The sequence below is a fragment of the Colletotrichum navitas genome, assembly GCF_030913465.1.
Source record: "Colletotrichum navitas strain CBS 125086 chromosome Unknown LY79scaffold_19, whole genome shotgun sequence".
NCBI classification, from domain to species: domain Eukaryota; kingdom Fungi; phylum Ascomycota; class Sordariomycetes; order Glomerellales; family Glomerellaceae; genus Colletotrichum; species Colletotrichum navitas.
This window is the reverse complement of record NW_026850565.1, coordinates 322,516-340,565: the sequence shown is the minus strand read 5'-3', so window position 1 is coordinate 340,565 and position 18,050 is coordinate 322,516. Positions and strand designations below refer to the sequence as shown.

The 18,050-nt window shown below is 46.5% G+C and overlaps 3 protein-coding genes across 3 annotated transcripts; 2 read left to right on the top strand and 1 right to left on the bottom strand.

The window, feature by feature from the left end:
• Nucleotides 1–801: 801 nt before the first annotated feature.
• LY79DRAFT_549167 (uncharacterized protein) lies at nucleotides 802–1,090 on the bottom strand (the record flags this gene model as incomplete). Its single annotated transcript, XM_060557452.1, has 1 exon — nucleotides 802–1,090. Exon 1 carries the CDS (start codon nucleotides 1,017–1,019, stop codon nucleotides 804–806), a length of 216 nt encoding a protein of 71 aa, XP_060415765.1. The 5' UTR covers nucleotides 1,020–1,090.
• Nucleotides 1,091–10,903: 9,813 nt separating this feature from the next.
• Nucleotides 10,904–13,396, top strand: LY79DRAFT_702494 (sodium/hydrogen exchanger family protein; the record flags this gene model as incomplete). Its single annotated transcript, XM_060564944.1, has 6 exons — nucleotides 10,904–11,327; nucleotides 11,398–11,466; nucleotides 11,566–11,672; nucleotides 11,747–12,330; nucleotides 12,382–12,430; nucleotides 12,488–13,396. The coding sequence occupies exons 1-6, from the start codon at nucleotides 11,279–11,281 to the stop codon at nucleotides 13,394–13,396; spliced, it is 1,767 nt and encodes a 588-aa protein (XP_060415764.1). The 5' UTR covers nucleotides 10,904–11,278.
• Nucleotides 13,397–14,844: 1,448 nt separating this feature from the next.
• LY79DRAFT_132976 (family 28 glycosyl hydrolase) lies at nucleotides 14,845–16,647 on the top strand. Its single transcript, XM_060550883.1, has one exon. It carries the CDS (start codon nucleotides 14,948–14,950, stop codon nucleotides 16,298–16,300), a length of 1,353 nt encoding a protein of 450 aa, XP_060415763.1. The 5' UTR covers nucleotides 14,845–14,947; the 3' UTR covers nucleotides 16,301–16,647.
• The last annotated feature ends 1,403 nt before the right edge of the window (nucleotides 16,648–18,050 follow it).

Here is an 18,050-nt window from a genome sequence, read left to right as displayed (position 1 = left end):
ACCTAAGGAAGAAAGTCATTATTTAGCCTGGTTGATTGAATCTTACGCGTCTTCGCACCAAAAATGAGACTATCACGCCTATAATTGTGCCTTTGCGGTTTTCGAATGGCAACCCTTCGTCCGTGTAGTGCGTGGGGAAGTTGCCAACACTACTCATATTCCCGAACATTGTTTCTTGAGAGACAGTCGCATAAGAGACGTGAGCGTGAAACTAGGTGTTCATTAGCCAGGCATCGGCATCTCGCTTGAAATGGCAAATGGCCTACTACTCAGGCTGATCATGCAAACGGCAGGACAGCGCTCATGGCGGAATTTTAGACATTGCCCTTTAAGAATTGGCCAGAACTCCTACGGGATAAGATTCTGTAGGAAGCTTTGGTTGGATTTTCTAGCTCCATTCTAAATCATTAATAGTCCCGGCCAATCCTGATTACATGACGCAGTGAAAGGCGGAGAGAACTCACTGATAAAGTTTAAGCCTGAAGCATACCGAAAGGAATGTGACAAGACGTGACTCAACGTTAAAACGCCCAGTAATCTGCAAGCACACGTGGTTATTAGCAAGGTTTGTTTCAGTACTTAATCAGGAGTGCCCTGCCTTATGTGTAAACGGTTCAAGCAAACCTTTCAAATATCAGAGCTAATCTCACCACATTCGCGGCGAAAAATTTCAGCTCGTATGGTTCAGGTAGAAACAAAACTTCATCTAGGCATACTTCTCATCTCAACCTTCTCTCACTCTTTCTTCCATGTCTCAAGCATCCTTAGTGCTTACGTGTGTAGTCTACTAGAAACTGTTGGTATCACAGGCGATCGATCAAATAGCAGAAATAGCGCATATTGACTATTGGTTGCTGAAATTGTTGATTGTGGGAGACGGCGAGCAACGAAGTGAGGCAATATCGTTGATATTGGTGATGGTGATGTGTAGCTAGAGCAAGAGGACTGCTGGCTGGCAAGGTGAAGAAGCTGGGTATCTGGCTGGGAGTGACCACGTGGCCACGTGACCAGACCAACATTGATTGATTATTTCAAGAAGAAGACGAAGGAGAAAGCGGCCACTGCCGTGGATATCACCGCCGTAGTGAAGGAGAGCAACCGATGTGGGTCACGTGACGTCGGATCGGCTCCACTTCACCACCGGTCGGGCCGGTGGGTGATATCGCAATAGAAACCTTAATACTTCCAATTCTTACATAGTATAAAGTTTCCACAAGGCTGGACCAAGGGACCACTTAACTCCTCCGGATTGCGGCTCAACCTTTGACTTCTACGACAGGCAGATCTCTCTAAACTGATCTTGTTAAGTACAGCTAAAGGCTTCCTAGCAAAACATATGAAGTTCAAGGTTCTATTAAACTCACTGTTAGTTATGAACTAGAAAGAACTCCCCTTTACTCTTGATGCCAGGAACCAGAGGCCAGGGAACAGCAGGGGCGGCACGGCACTGGCGGGGTAGCCGGCGGGCGCGCCGGGCCGGGTTACCCACTCCTTTACTCAGTACGATCGCAGCCTCTGACATCCCACTAGAGAGTAGCAGTGTCATGTAAATCTCCCCACGATATTATAAACGCACGCACGCTCCTCACCGCTAACATAACAAAAACGGATCTGTATGTGTTGGCATATGGGTGATGCGGCTGGAGGCGGTGGGTCACGTGACACACCGCCTACCGGCAGAATCCCCCACCCTTGCCTATACGCAAGGGTGCTGCTACACTTGTGCTCCTACTTTACCTTGTTAACTAGTCAACTATCAACAACCACAAATTTAACCACCTTTTCCCAACCTTCGTGATATCACAAGATACAGGATCCCATCAATTAGCCAGTAAAAACCAACATTAATCAATAGTTAATCATCACTAACAACCAGCAATTAACAAGGCTCACTATCGCAGGAGTTCGCCTGGCCTACCACAACCCAGCAGACTACTAACTAAGTTAAGTATTATTAAGGCCACCTTACCTCCACAAGAAACACCACAGCGTCCATTACGCTATTAGAACCTCTTTAATAAGCAAGAATCTCTTCCGCGCTAACCATAGCGCCATTAAGAAGAGACGCTTAAGTAGTAACAATTACTACCTTATTTAACTTTCCCCTTTATCTTTACATCTACCCCTTCAGAAAACCATCCCCATCCACCTCACACACGCAAAACTAACCCAGCACTGTCTAGACTTACAAGTATAAGTTACATTAAGAAGAAACTCACCACTTGATCACCGCTACAAAAGTCGCGCAGCAATTACTACTAATCAACCCTAACGACTAACCTTATAATAAGTTAACCCAGCAGTACCTTGCACCCCAAGGTGCCTACCTCTATAGCAAGATACATTAACTATAAGAAGTATAGCCAAGAAATCCTTCTTAACAAGCAAGACCCTTCTACTATTTACTTCTACCTTGCCTATCATATAGCTAAATAGGCTAAACGCGCCCTCACAGGTCATGAGCTCTAGAGGGACTTTTAATGTCACTTTAATAGATAAGACAAAGCCCTCTTTAGCGCCACTAGTAAAACACTACTATTAATTTTTTACGACTTCCTTCTTAATTAAGGCGTCTATATACCTAAAGACCATCAACAAATTACCTTATACCTTATTACTATTATTAATAATAACAAGTTTTGCGTTTAGACAAATAAAGAAGTTAAGAAGGTATAGTATAAGTTAGTAATATTTAATAGGCTTATTAAAATATACAATAGCTTCCTAAATAACATCTAACGCAGTTATATTAGCCTAGAGCAGCATAAGTAAAAACAGCAACAGTAGCCTATTACCTATATAACTAAACAAAGCCTAGTAATATTTATAAACCTTAAGCAATAACTAGCAATAATATAGGCCTAACTTAACAAATAAGTGCAGAAGTTACAGCAGTAAGAGCAGTAAACCCTAGCATTACTATAGTAGACTTAATCTATACAAGATTTACTACTTCCTCTATATAACACAACACAGGGACTATCTTAACAAGGTAATAGTCTATTATCCTTCTCTGCCTATTATTAATTACAGTAGGAACCCTTTACTTACTTATACACTAATCCTATAGAACCCCAAGGAACAGGATAGCCACCACTAATCAAGAGCAACGCCATCAGTAACTATCCTTCTCCTCAGTAATTAGGCACCTTGACTAAGATTATTACTAATAAATCTAAGTATACTAGCAAGATATATAACGTACTTAACGTTAAGTTAAACTTATTCTACAATAACTATAGTAAAATTAGCATCAAGAGACACTAAATAGCATTAGCCTTCTCATTAATACTTAAAGGCAAGGCTCTTACCTTTTATCTTACCTAAATTAGCAGCAGGAACATCTAAGACCTTACTACCATAGTTACCTAAATAAGAGCTTACTTCAAGAGCCCTAAGGCTATTCAGACGTACCTCACCAAGTAGCAAGATACCACCTTTCACCGCGTCACATATAACAACCCTAAAAAGAGCAAGCTTAAAGTGCTTAAGAAGCTTGTTAACAAACTTACTCTTATCTAACAAGCGCTACCTAACAGCTACCACAATAATAAAGTCCTTTAATCCTAGCTATTAAATACTTGCTCTAGAGTTCACAAGTGCAAATTATACCTATTTAATCTAGCGCCTACATTAGAAGAAGTCTATAACTAACTACAGTTATTAGTAAGTACTATAATAAAACATAACAACAAGGTCAGCTAGTACTAGGTAGACCTTAATAATTAATACTAGGTTAACTACACTTACTGCAGCCAAGGGCGCAACTAGCGGTTTAGTAACAACCATAGTAATAGCAACTATTATAGTAACAACAACAGCAACCATAATACCAAGAAGTACTACATCTACTATAAGCCTAGTTACTAGTTAATAAAACACACTACTAATAAGTAACACAAGGCATATTAATAATTTAAAAACAACCGCTAGGTAAAAGACTCTTTACTAACCGCATATTAAACCTTTCTTACTAGCTACAAAGGCAGTTACCTACAAGAAGAAAAAGGTAATAAAGACAACAAGGACCTTAGTTACTACCTTTAAGGCAACTATGCTCTTAAAAGCAGTAAAGACAAACCAGAAGACAATACCTTTTACACCTCTACTATATTCTTTAGCAGCGCCACCTTTAGCAGTAACAAGCTTACCTTTAGCCTAGCTAACTAAGCTATCTATTACTAGTTAACAAAGAATGACCCTAGTGTAGTATTATTAGATCTGGCCACCTCTTTTATATTAGATTATTACTTATTAGGCACCTTTTAAGGCATTTTGCCTAATATAGGCGCAGTGACCTTCTCTACTACTAGTTACCTATAAGCAACTGCATTACAACAGATCTAACCGTTAGCAACTATTAACACTGCCACCACTAGCCAAGTGAAGATCCAGTTCAGCAGCAGCAACACTATTTACTTAAAGGGCACTGTTACAGTTAGTACACTATTTAGGCCTATTACCTTTTATATAATGCCTATAAATATACCCTTCTTGCTCTACCTAGTAAATATAGATTAACTACTTATTTACTTTAATAACCTTATAAATACTCTTTAATAAGGTAACATTATAGTACTAGTTATACAAAAATAAGGGCATCTATAGATGCTCCTTAGCCTACCTAAATATAGCCTTACTAGTTACTACTTAACTAACATAAAGTTATAACGACTTTACTAATAATTTAAGTACCTATTAGTCTACTGTCTTTACAAAGTCCTTTACAAGGCTAGTTATAAGGTTAAGGTCAAGGCCATTAAGCACTTAACTAAATACTACTATTACTACTAGCTCTACAGGAAGGCACCTTTATAATTTAAATTTACCCTATGCAACAACTACTCTTTTAACTACAAGGTTATTATTAACGTTATATACCTTAAAGGCAACTAACTAGTTCTTTACGTTGTTAATACTACAACTGCCTTTAACGTAGCATACTTTCTTTATAATATTTCTACAAAGACTACGTAGGAGGCACTTTGTTACTACTAGATTAACGTCTACTAAGGACCTCTAGACTAGATTATCACTAACGTAGGCAGGAACTTCACTATAACTAAATTTTTACATAAAGCCCACGCAATAGGCGTCAAAGTCAAGATTATCCCTATTAAGGTGCACCACAGCATTAAAAAGGTTAAATAATACCACGCAGTGCTCTAATAGGCCTATAAAATTATACACAAGGAGTACCTAACTACTAACTAAGAATCTATCCTTTAGAGCATAGTCAAGGCAGTTAATAACACCATAGGCCCTAATAGCCTTGTGCTAACCCTCTTAGTATTTAGTGCTTACCCCTGTATAACTACTAACTCTACCCCTTCACCTAACATTATCTAATAGGCAGCTGCTATCCAGAAGGCTACTAATGACCTCTACAAGAGCCATACAACGCGCTAAGTTTATAAGGCACTTAAGGTACATAATAGCCTAGATACCTCTGCTGTCAAGGACCTGCCGTTAGGCAGCAAGGTATAAGTATAGCGCAAGAAGAGTAAATAGTCTAGCCTATACTGCCTACTATCTATTAACAGTAAGGATTACACTATTAATATTAACAGCCTACGCAACTTCTATTCTACCTTAGTTAAACCCTACTACGCTAAGAAGGAAGTAGACAAGCCTACTAACGCAAATCCTTAACTTAACTAACCCGCGGATGCTGACCACACTAGCAAACGCGTAGAGGATACCATTGTTGTTACTATAAGAATAAGAAAACCTGTCTAAATAGTAACCTCTCCTCCTCTACAGTGTACCTATGGGCGACCGCATAAGACCCTAGTTAACATACTACTACAGAAAACAAATAAACCCTCTAGCGCCTTCCTCTTAGCTAAAGAGGAAGTAGACCTGGCACTTACGTAATAACTATGTAACTAAGGCATTATTACTACACCTAGTAAGCCCTTTAAATAGTTAGGTAAGAGCAAGATCTAAGGCCTTATTAACCGCAGCGTGTTTAAGATTATTATATATAATCCTTTTATTCACCAGGGCTATATCTTTAAATCTTGCCTTATTAATAAAGTTAAAGGCAAGAACAATAAGCTATACAAGAAATTATAACTTATAGTATAAGGTTACAGTAATAATAGCAAAGAAACCTTGCTAGTTTAGTTACCTATAATTTAGAAAGCTAGCTAGCGCGTAATTCTTACGCTTACCTTTTCCCTTATAGCTAACAGCAAAGTAATATAGCTATAAGACATAACGTAGGCCTATATATAGTTAACTTTATAACTTAACTACACTATCTACGCATAACTTCCCCTTTAAATCTATAATTACTACCCTTAAGGCACTATTATAAAGGTAGTAAAGCTATTATATAGCCTTACTAAAGCAGGTACCTATTAGTAAGTAACCTATAACTACTACCACCATAAAAAGCTTAATATAGTTACTACTTTATATAACCTATGCCTACTCCTTTTATCTATAAAAAACCCTAACTTTATAATAATTAGGATGTAAATAGACAACATAATTAGCCTAACTAGCGTTAATTTCTTTAACCGCGAGGATAATAAGCTTACTAAGGCAAAGCTCTTTACAAAAGAGAAAATTTTACTTACAGAGAATAAACCTCTAGCATTTAACAAAGGAATTATCTTGTTAACTTTAGCCAAAGACACCTCTATTACACTTTACTAAAAGGGCCAGGGCACAAAGCTGAGACTTATCAACAAGAAATCGCCCACGGCCCAGCAAGACTACGTTTAGTAGCACACTTAAGGCGTATACATTACTTCTATCTGCTAGCCCAAAGCATGCTTTAACCTGTCCACCGCAGCTTAGCATAAGAAGCTAGACAGCAAAGCCATTTAACAACTTAACTAAAGAATCCAGTAGCAAATAAATACACTTAACTATAGCCTCACCTTTATTCCCCTTAACCTACCTAACGTAAAGCTCTTTATATTTATTAACAGATCTTTTACTAATAATTACAACTTAACTTTATAGTTAGGATTTATTATTCTCCTTGCTAACAAAGAGGTTAATAACTAGCAAGGCAAGTTTACTCTCTGCAGCAACATCCTCTATTTCTTATTAACTAAATCTAAACAAGTAACACAAAGTGTTCTTACGTCAGAAGTCTATAGCATAGTTACAGGCGTTAACATAGTGTACACTCTCTCTACAACTATCATAATAGTAGCAAACAAGCTTAGTAACCTATTAATCCCCACTATTACCTACACTAACTTATACTTACTATACAAGTGCCTAGTAAAGTTAGGTACTATCTACAAGAAGCACTTAATGATTAACATTATGGCACTACAACAATTGTACAAGCAACACAAGCTCTTTAAGGTACAATGGATCCACAGCGACAATAACCCTGCCGACAGGTTCACAAAGTCCTTACTGAACCAAGCACTTGAGAGTCTTATCTCTCACAACAAGGCAAAGATACAGATAAAGGGATAGGTTACACAAACGTAATAGGAAACAATAGGAACAACAGGATACAGGATAATAGACACTTAGAGGAGGAAATAGGTCATGTGAACTATGCAGATTAACAGCAGTCAAATCCATCTAACGTGGGTATACGCCTCTGACAGCTGCGGCCAAAGAGAAACGCACCCAAACAAGATAGTGTAAGCCTGCCTCCGCTAGGCAAACAGATAAATGAATTTGCGGCAGCACGTGACCACAAAAAGTGTAATACTTTTGCTCTTCTTGTTTTTATTGCGTTTTTAGGCTTTTCAGGAAGAATAGGAGCGCTAGCGACTTTCACCACACAAGAAAGTTGCCAGTGTTAGCATATAGGTGATGCGGCCAGAGGCAGTAGGTCACGTAACACACCGCCTACCGGCAGAATCCCCCACCCTTGCCCATACGCAAGGGTGCTGCCACACTTGTGCTCCTACTTTACCTTGTTAACTAGTCAACTATCAACAACCACAAATTTGACCACCTTTTCCCAACCTTCGTGATATCACAAGATACAGGATCCCATCAATTAGCCAGTGAAAACCAACAGTATGGTTTTCTATCACTACCTACCTAGAGCAGCTTTCATACACTCCGCGCTGTCTTGCCTGACCATGGAAGATCTGCTGAACGTAATCCTTCATTGACAGTAGGCGTAGAGCTATTAAGCCATTAATGATCTAGATAGCTGCTGTACTGTTCGGATATTGTTCTTAAAATCTCAGTGATGTAATGGTGATGATAATTCGTTTGGTTATGTTGGTGGTGATAGTGGTAACAATCGTGATAGTAACGGATAGGAAAGGGGATTTTGTAACAGCTGACAAGCTAGCAAATGTATTGTGAACGTAAGTCAAAACTGAAATATTAGGGGTTGTGTTGGTATCACAGGTGGATATCCTTTCGGATGGGCGATCAATTATCGTGTATTGGTTCGAAGTAGTGATAGTGATGATGATAAAAAGACAGGAGCAACTATCGCCAGTGCCAGCGCCGTTGGTATATGGGTATACTGCCCAAGGTGGGTCACGTGGTGATCTTTGGGCCGGCCCATTTCTCCGGTCATGTTGATGATCATGAAATGACAGATGAGGATGCGCAGGACAAATTTTGCGATGCGCTTGATCGCCGTTGGTCTGCAAGCGAGGGAAATGGAAGATTGCCGGAAGATGTGTGCTTGGCGGCTTGGCTTTGTCATGGACTACCCCTTTTACTGGCCCGGGACCTTCTGGGTTTTCGGGCAGACGACGGAGTGAAAAAGGAAAACGAATTGGAAGGTAAAACATATTTGGTTGTAGATCTGAACTCCGTATGGGACTCATGAATTGATTTCCTGTCCGTAGCTAATGAGGGCCAACCGATGAGACGTGTCAGAGAACCCAGCCTCACATCACCCTACGTTCTCAGAAGGATGATCTCTTGCAGCACAGCTTGATGACGTGCAATTTCGTTCCACGTTGCAACCTGAATTCTTTTTAAAGGATTGGAAGGTCAAGACATTATGGTTCAGGCAATGGCTTAAGGCGCGCGGAAAACAAGCTTCACAGGACAGGAAAATATCAACTGTATTAGGCCTTTAGTCCAAGATAAAGGAGCACCATACTCAACATTTGCTCTCCCGGCCATGTTGTAGCGAAAAGAGGATACAACAAGGCACAAAGAAACAGTAATCTGACCTTGAGCCACCAAGCGTGAAGCGCCAAGCCTCACCAAGAAGCGCCAAGCGCTAGACAACCCCAACGCCAGTCAACACCCCCCTGTTGGCTAAGGAGCCCAAGAACGCGCAAAAACGGAGGGACCCAATGACAATGTCCGGCCAAGACAGTCCCGTCTTGGCCGGCTCGGCGTTTGTCGTCATGTCGGCACCGCTGTCCGGCTTTGGCTAACTCTGCCAGCCATGCCGCTCCCTGCAGTCCCTTCGCTCCACACAGCGGAAAGCATTGACAGAGCCCAAAAACACCAAAATCCTCCTCTTGGCGCCGAGGCCGCATTGATACCGCCATGAAATACGGATCCTCCGCCAAGAGTATGAGGGGCGGGCCACAAGCCTACTTGAACTACATTTCGTCCAATGACCGCCCCGTGGTCCGATGAAAGTCCTGGGCGCCCAGTCACTTTGTTAAGACACCAAGCCTCTTGTCCTATCTCGCTATTCTGGGCAGTCCACTCTATTGCTCTGGGCAGGTTTGGGCCGACGCCTCCTTAATCGAAGGCTACCTGTTTCCGCACAGGTAACAAGGTCGTACGCGGTTCCAGTAGTCCTGCCTCCCCCCCGGAAAGTTGGCCGCTGTCTCCCCAGGTTACCCATTCGTCCTGTCTTCCTCCCGCATCCTCTCCGCCGCCAAACTCGTGTCTTGGCAATCCCGGAAACAACGACGTGTAATACAGTCCTCAAAAACAACGACAATTGACCCTACTGCGGTCGGTTGACATTTTTGCCAAAAGGAAAACCCGTGTTTGCGGTCGAAGACACGGAGATGGAAGTTAGATCATTGAAGCAATAATTATTTCCCAGGCACTCCAGCAAGGGAGTTAGCTGGATTTGATACAACGATAGGCAGGCTGTTCCAGAGGCCACTGCAATACCGTGAGAAACCCTGGTAACCTCTCTGGAAAAATGCCGGCAGCAAGAAGTCACCCTCGGCCCCAAGACCTTTGGCCAAGTGGCCCGCTACCGGCGAAGTCTATCATGCGGTTTCCGCGGTCTCCCTATCTTCGACTGTTAAGTTTCAAATTCTTCAAGGTCTATCACCCATAGGGAACCGGACACGTTCTTGTCCCCCCCTGTTGTTTGTTACAGAAACACCCTGATGTTTGTTACAGAAACACGAGCGACGACCAATGCCTCATTGACAAACCTGCTAGATGTAAGACATTCCAAGCCGAGTGGCCGAGATTGACCAGGATCCTCGAAGGCCCTATCGTCGCCTCGTCAGAGATAACATTTCGCCAGGCTATGTTGCGTTCTTGATATACCAGACATTGTCGCGCTTGGCTCCTGCTTCTTTTCTCCCATCGTCTTCCTCACCAATAGAAGGGAGGGCAGCAGCCGCTCTACAGTCCATATCCTCTGGCAAAAGGTCCCTCCCTTCCTCCCGTGTGTCTTCGGAGATCCCATACTGGTACAGATACAACGCAATCCCTCTTAAGGTCGCACATGTACACGATGATACTCTAACACAGTCGGAAAAGCCCGGAGGTTCTATACATAGCCACGGCCGCAATATCCCTTTATCGGGATCTACGGAGCGTACTTGGCTTTGAATCAGAAGCGTTTGTGATCCATATCCACTTCCAGAATAAGACTGGCCGTCTGCGATCTGCGGCCAAGATGCCCCTATTTAGTCTAGGGCCGTGTACGTCTATGGTAAGCACACCACTGTTAAATAGACCGACTCTCGGCGCGACGAAGAAATCCTTTACCCTTTCCCCATCGCCTACCTGACCATTATCCATCAGCAGCGCTGGGATACAAGGTGACCGTCATCCCACAAAAGGCTAAGACCAAAATTCTGCAGCTCGTTATTTCAAGTTTTTCCTTTTCTGACTTGATTCTCTTGGGGGATCTTATCTGCATCCCTAGATGTCCTTTTAATTTTCCTTATATCTCCTCCAAGCCTGGTTGATAGCTGCTGTTATTCCCGTCTTCCATCATCCAAGTTTACTCCATCATCGTATAATCGATAACTAAAGAGATCATCACCTTAACCAAAAGACCTTGCCGGCCAAGGCATCCTTTCTCGCCAAAAACGTACCATAGGCCTCCCGGCGTACGGAAACCCCAAGCCCTTGGAGGTAAAGCCACAATCAACGAGCCAAGATGCCTACGCTTGATCCCAGCGAATTGAACATTGTGTTGTCCGTCTTTGGTGGGTACCCCAAGCCTTGGTCCGTTTAGTTGCATGTGACTAACTGTTGTTTCCCTTTTCTTTCCTGCAGGCGCGTTCATCATCCTGTATGGCGTCCTCTCTGTGAAGATCAAGAATGTGTGGTACTTGGGCGAGGCCTGTAAGTTGTGACCAGTCGATGCTACTCACCTCGCATAATACACCTTGCATACTGGCATCATCATACCTAAGATAAACTGACACGTTGCCTTTTACGCAGTACCGGCCGTAGTGTTAGGTGTATGCCTTGGTCCACTAGCGGCCAAATTTCTCGACAGTGAACGATGGGGGTCGGCTGTCGAGGGCCAAACCAGTGATATCACTCTCGTGTGTATACCTTCACCAATTCCTCAATATGGGAAGCCTTTTACAGCGTGCTGACCGATATTATGTATCCATAGGGTGTTACGAGAGTGATGATCGGTATCCAGCTAGTCATGGCTGGTTACCAGCTCCCGGCAAAATACCAGAGGAACAGGTGGAAGGATATGCTCGTCCTCATGGTCCCCGTCATGACCATGATGTTGTTGGCCTCAACCATCTGCATCCTCGCGACGATCCCCAAAGTGACGCTTCTGGGCGCCATGGTTATCGCTTCTTGTGTTACCTCGACAGACCCGGTCTTATCACAAGCAGTTGCCAAGGGACCCTTTTCTGACAAGTTCGTCAGGCGTTCTTTGCGTGAAATCATCTCATCCGAAGCCGGCGGCAACGACGGGTTCGGGTTCCCGTTTCTGATGCTGGCCACGTACCTCATGCGGCATGCCGAGAACCCTGACTTGTCTGCCGGCAATTCGACGATAGAGACTGTTGCACGAGCAATCCTTCCCCGTGCAGGGGACGTTGCCCGCCAGGGGGACGGCATCGGTGTCGCGATGATGAACTGGCTCCTCGAGACCTGGCTCTACTTTATTCTGATGAGTATCGTCTATGGTGCCATTGTCGGAACAATGATCAAATTCGCCCTCAAGTTCGTTGTCAGGAGGCAAGTCAAACAAGTATAAAATAAGAATGCAAAAGCCTAACATCAGCACAGAAGATGGATCGACTCGGAGAGCTACGTGCTCATGCCTACCGCCATCGGTGTAAGTTGCAACCGCAGCTTCACTGCATCAAGTCATGACTAATAACACCAATGGTAGCTCTTCCTAATAGGCACATGTGGAGCGATTGGAACCGATGATCTTCTGGCCTGCTTCGTTGCTGGCGCTGCACTCAACTGGGATGGCGAGTACCTGGCCGAGTCCCAGAAGCGACACGACGAGGTTAACGCCAGCATTGATGTTCTTCTCAACTTTGGCGGCTTCATCTATCTTGGCACCATCATCCCCTGGAGCGAGTTCAACTCGGACATAACCGGCATCAGCCCTGGCCGTCTCTTCGGCCTCGGCGCGCTTGTCCTTGCCTTCCGCCGTATTCCTGCTATCCTCCTCACTTACAAGCTCATGCCCGACACCGTCAAGGACTGGAAGGAAGCCCTTTTCATGGGATACTTTGGTCCCATCGGTGTTGGTGCGGTTTTCTACGTGGAGCATGCCCGCCATCTCTTCCCCACGATCACCGAAGCCGCAGGTGACAGTGAGGTTACGGACATGCTCCGAGCTATGAGGCCTGTTGTTTACTGGCTAGCGCTTTTCTCCATCGTCGTTCACGGTCTTTCCATCCCCACCCTCAATATCATCTACGAGTACATGGGCGTGCAGCCTATCCAGGAGGATGCCGTCGCAGTCAAACGCAGGTCTGTCCGCGTACCTCCGCCTGCCAACGCTATCGAGGGCGACAAGGAAACCTTCATCGCCTTCAACCGGTTCTCGCGACCTAACCTGTCTGCGGAGTCGCTGTCGCACCTACGCGACGACGATTCTATCATAGACGAGAAGGTTAGGTACCCAGACCTAGAGACGGGCCTAGCGCAAGCCAAGCAGAACGCGCAGTTTTCGCCGAAAAGCAGCTTCAACTTCCAATCAGTAAGCTCGCCTCGGAGCCGTAACCTGCCACGAACGAGCGTTAGCCAAGTCAAGTGGGACCAGTCCCGTGTCACGCAAGGTTGACATGCATGACGAAGGAAGAGATTGTGAAATTTGGAAGGATTTTATCGGATACCCTTACCGCACTAATTGAGACAACAATGACTTTACGTGTGTTGGGTCCGGTTGGAACTTCAAGATGAACCAACAGGCTCATTAATACTGTCATTACCAAACCGAACGCCCAAAGTCACTCGTTGAGCAGTTCCGATAGAGATTTCGATAGCCGACGCGCAGTCTGGAACGACGCGATTATTATAGAAATCCATTTGAAATATCAACATGCCGAATAGTGTCTTGATCGTGAAGGCTTCATTTTTCTATGTTCTGGACCGTAAAATAGTACCACGCAACCCAATGCTTTGGCCAATGCGAGCTATCCCCTACTTCGGCTCAACTCTCTCAACCTACTGTGCTCCAGAATTAGGTGGCCAATTGAAATAGGCAGTATTTTGCAAGAGATGCTTGCAATAAAAGCTCCTGTGGATTGGGACCCCCAGCAATGCCTATTGTACTATGTTCACGGGGCTCCTAACCTTGTGCAAAGCTGGATTTTCAAGTTTGCCTGAGTTCAGAGCTACCAATAGGACTTTCTCATGTGGATCACAGAAAGATCTAATTGTTGGTGAACTAAAACCTGGGGACAGTGCCTTGAGCAAAGACGAAGGATCATCTGAGCAGGATCGTTTTTGCTATGGTCAACATAGGCATGGAACGAAAGGCCAATGCCGTCTCAGTTTTGTTGGCCGGACTTCATGCTGGAGGAATGAAACAACGCCGTGTCAAATATGACTCGTAGGAAAAGTTCATGACCATGGCCTCAGATCCAAAGACGTCGACACGCCGTCCGGACCTCAGTGAGCCACAAGCCCCGACCGAGTATCCAAACTCGCCCGGCCTGCAAATGATGGAACCGAGATCTTGCCTCATCTCGAGTGGTTAGTTATGTTTGCCGTGGGCTATGATTCGAATATTACCAGAAACTGGGATGAATGTAACGTCGCCACACCGGGAATGAGACTCGTGATGTGTGTAACTCATCATCAGACCAGCATGGAGGTTGCCATCGGCCAAGCCTGGCCCTTTTGTACATGCACTAACTGCTCCCGGCGGCAGCACAACGGCTAAAGGGTGCAACTTCGGGACGATCCCCCAGAAACGCACCCAAATGCCCAACGTTGGAGCTAGAAAGCCAAAGAATCATGCGGCCAAACGATGTTTCGGTGCGGGGGAACGGACGTTATGGGTGGCGATCCGGAGACATTACCCCACTAGACTTGGCGCGTGTCATTCCTTTTGGGGCTCGATCGTCTCATGCAATGATCCGTTTCACACAGACAAACCTCCATATGTGAGCTCGACTTCATAAGTGAGCGACCGGTAGCCCAAGGATCATTTCCGTTCATTGTGGGTTGAAAATATCGCACAGACTCGTTCCAGCATATCGGTTTCGATTGCCAGAAACGCTTTTGATAGTATCCGTACACTCACAGCAGCGTCCGTTCGTGGGTCCTAGTGCTTGCGGCATCTGATTCATCTCTTGATTTGGTTTGGAGGCTCCGGCATCCAGCCACCATGATTGGTTCGACAATCATCGCATCGCTAGCCGCAGGCCTGGCCCTCGGACTGGAAGCCCCTCGGGCCTCTAGCGACATTCATCTTTCGGAGGCGGGTGCGGATACCCCAAGCCCCAGTGACTGGGCCGAACGAGCGGAGAAGGATGGCCGGAGGCTCTGCATCGTAGAACCGGACGCCAATGGCGGAGACGATGCTCCGGCGCTACTTGCCGCGCTGAACGACGAGTGCCGGACCAAGAGCATCATCGTGCTACCGGGCCCTGTTTACCACATTAACTCGCCGATGGTGACCACGGATCTGGACGACGTGGTGATTGACCAGCGCGGCAGGCTGCTTTGGAGCGACGACACCTCGTACTGGCTCTCCGTGTCGATGCCCGTGGGATTCCAGAACCAGAGTACGGTATGGCACTTTGGCGGCGACGGCGTGGTTTGGGAAGGCCACGGGGTCGGCACGCTCGACGGCAACGGTCAGGTCTGGTACGATCTGAATAAGGGAGGGTCCAACATGCCTCACCGGCCGATGAACATCAACTTCCGGGGCTTTTCCAACTCCGTCGTCAGAGGGCTCCGGTTCGTCCAGAGCCAAATGTGGACAATGAACATCATGTACTCGAAGAACCTGGTCTTTGAGGACATCTACGTCAACAGCACGTCGTCCACGGAGAACAACTCCCTCAACACGGACGGCGCCGACACCATGTACTCGGACAACATCACCTTCAGGCGGTGGGTCGTGGTGAACGGCGACGACGCCATCGCTTTGAAAGCCAACTCGAGCAACATCTACATCTACGACAGCGAGTTCTTTGGCAGCACCGGCATCGCCATGGGCTCCATCGGACAGTTCCTCGGACAGTTTGAGTACATTGAGAACTTCTCGGCGAGGAACGTCACGCTGCACGACACGCTCCGGGGCTGCTACTTCAAGACGTGGACCGGCAACCAGATCGGGTACCCGCCCAACGGCGGCGGCGGCGGGACGGGCTACGCCCGCAACATCGTCCTGGAGGACATCAAGCTGGACCGCACCCGCGGGGAACCGCTCTTCATCACCCAGTGCGAGTCGTACTCGGGCCACGCGGGCGAGTCGTGCGACACGTCGACCTTTAAGATCTCGGACGTCGTGTGGAAGGACTTCAGCGGGACCGTGACGGACGCCGTCCCCAGCGCGGGCTTCTTCCGGTGCAGCAGCGCGGCCGCCGGCGGGTGCAGCAACCTGACGGTCGAGAACTTCGCCGTCAAGCCCGTGGGCAACGACGCAGTTATTGACAAGTGGCTTTGCAAGAACGTCCTCGGGAGTGACGGGTTCGACTGCCAAGAGATAGAGGAGAATGCCGATGAGCTGTGAGCAACGGTTTTTCGTATCGCTTCCCAGATCCGACGGATCCGGGCCCTGCTCCGGGAATAGTCTAGACTGCATAGTGACGCGCAGCTGGCTCCACTTCATTCTTGAATGAAGGTGCGAGCTCTCATTAGCAGCCGCTTTAACTCCAGTGGCGGGCGTATTTCGCTATGGGTGGACACACTATCGTATGTGTCCAAGGGTTTTTATCACTAGTATGTTTTGCATCCTGATGGGTTGTGACACAATAGCGCACTCCCGGGAACGTATCTAGACCATGCTCGAGGAGTCAAGAACCCCCAGGCCGATATCTAGAGTACATTGGACTAATGGGAAGTGAATGATGCTGTAATTACTTCACGGCTCGCAGACGTGACTGAGCCACGGCCAGATGATGGCCTTGTCATGACGGCAGGTCCCGCTAAGCTCGATGACCGCAGAAGAGCCGCGAAGCAGCGGCAGTAGTTCTGATAAGCGCTTGACACTGCCTAATCAGCGCCGAGTGTGGCTGGATATCAAGCTCTTTGTCCTCAGCCGCGGATTCTGCAGCCTGAATCCCAGCAGAACTACGTGGTCCGTCTACTGGCCCCGGCAACACGTAAGCTTGTGGCATTGAAAGGTGGGCAGGTATTACTGCAAGGTCGGTGGTGTCGAGCTAAGGAAAAGCTTACTCCTTTGCGGGAGGTTTCCTGTTCCTTGGGGTTTTGTGCGGTCAGACGCGTCTTTGAGCTGATGTTTTTGTGCTAATCAATGAGCGCGCGACGCCAAGCCGCACTGCCTCTGTGCGAACCTCATAATCTCTGAGAGAGGGCTCACCTATTGCATGAACCGACTTGGACAGACTTCTGGAAAATGATCGATGCTGTGCACGAGATGCCAAAAGACTTTCAGCTTCGAACGCTTGGCGGGTATCACAACACGCCCAACCCATCGTCCTTCTGGAAAAGGCCAAAGGCGTCCTGTGTATCCGTATTTCCAGACTCTACCACGTAACATGGATTGCAAGAATCCAGTCTTTCTTTCTCAGGTACGGCTTGGTGCCGCGTACAAACCCCTGGAATCGATCCGGCTGTTCCGACTGCCAAGCAATGGATGCGAAGCAGCGCAGTGTGCGTCCAATGAATGAGTGGGTAGAAAGTGACGCGGAAAGATAATGAGATCCACCGGAACTGCGGTGGGTTTCTCCCGCATCCCCCATCCTTCTCACTAACCGCTCCGTTCATGTCGATTGTACTCCGTAGCGGGTTCAACATGGAGTCCTGGCTGAGCAGGGGATGGAGACGGAAGGGAAACCGGGTTTGGCTCGCCCTGCAGCGTGTTGCTGGGTGTCATCACGCACGTCAAAGGAGGACTTGGGTCGCGTGCCCACCTACCTGTGCCAAGCCTTTCGGGAGGAGGAGGGAGAGTAAGAGGAGGATCTCATTGGAGGGGGGAGGAAATGGGTGTGGGACGTCAGTCGTGTCTCCAATCTATCCTTGACGACGCCCCAAGAGTGAGTCCTGTCAGACGAAGCTCCGTGCGGCCGCACCGCAACGTGTGCCCAAGGTTGATGGCATACCCAATCTTCCGAGGCCGATCTGATATTGCTTGACCTGGAGTCCTAAAAGGGCGTGAGGCGACCTTTTTACGCCCGAGTGGGCGTATTCCATCATGCACTCTCTAATGCTGTCTGCCTTGCGAATGCTTATCACTAGCCTCGTCGTCCCTCACTCTCTCCTTTTCACTCCCGCGACCCTGGGTGGATTTGGCATATTGT

Bases quoted from the DNA above. Each gene is read 5' to 3' on its own strand.
- LY79DRAFT_132976 (XM_060550883.1), top strand. From the start codon at position 14,948: ATGATTGGTTCGACAATCATCGCATCGCTAGCCGCAGGCCTGGCCCTC.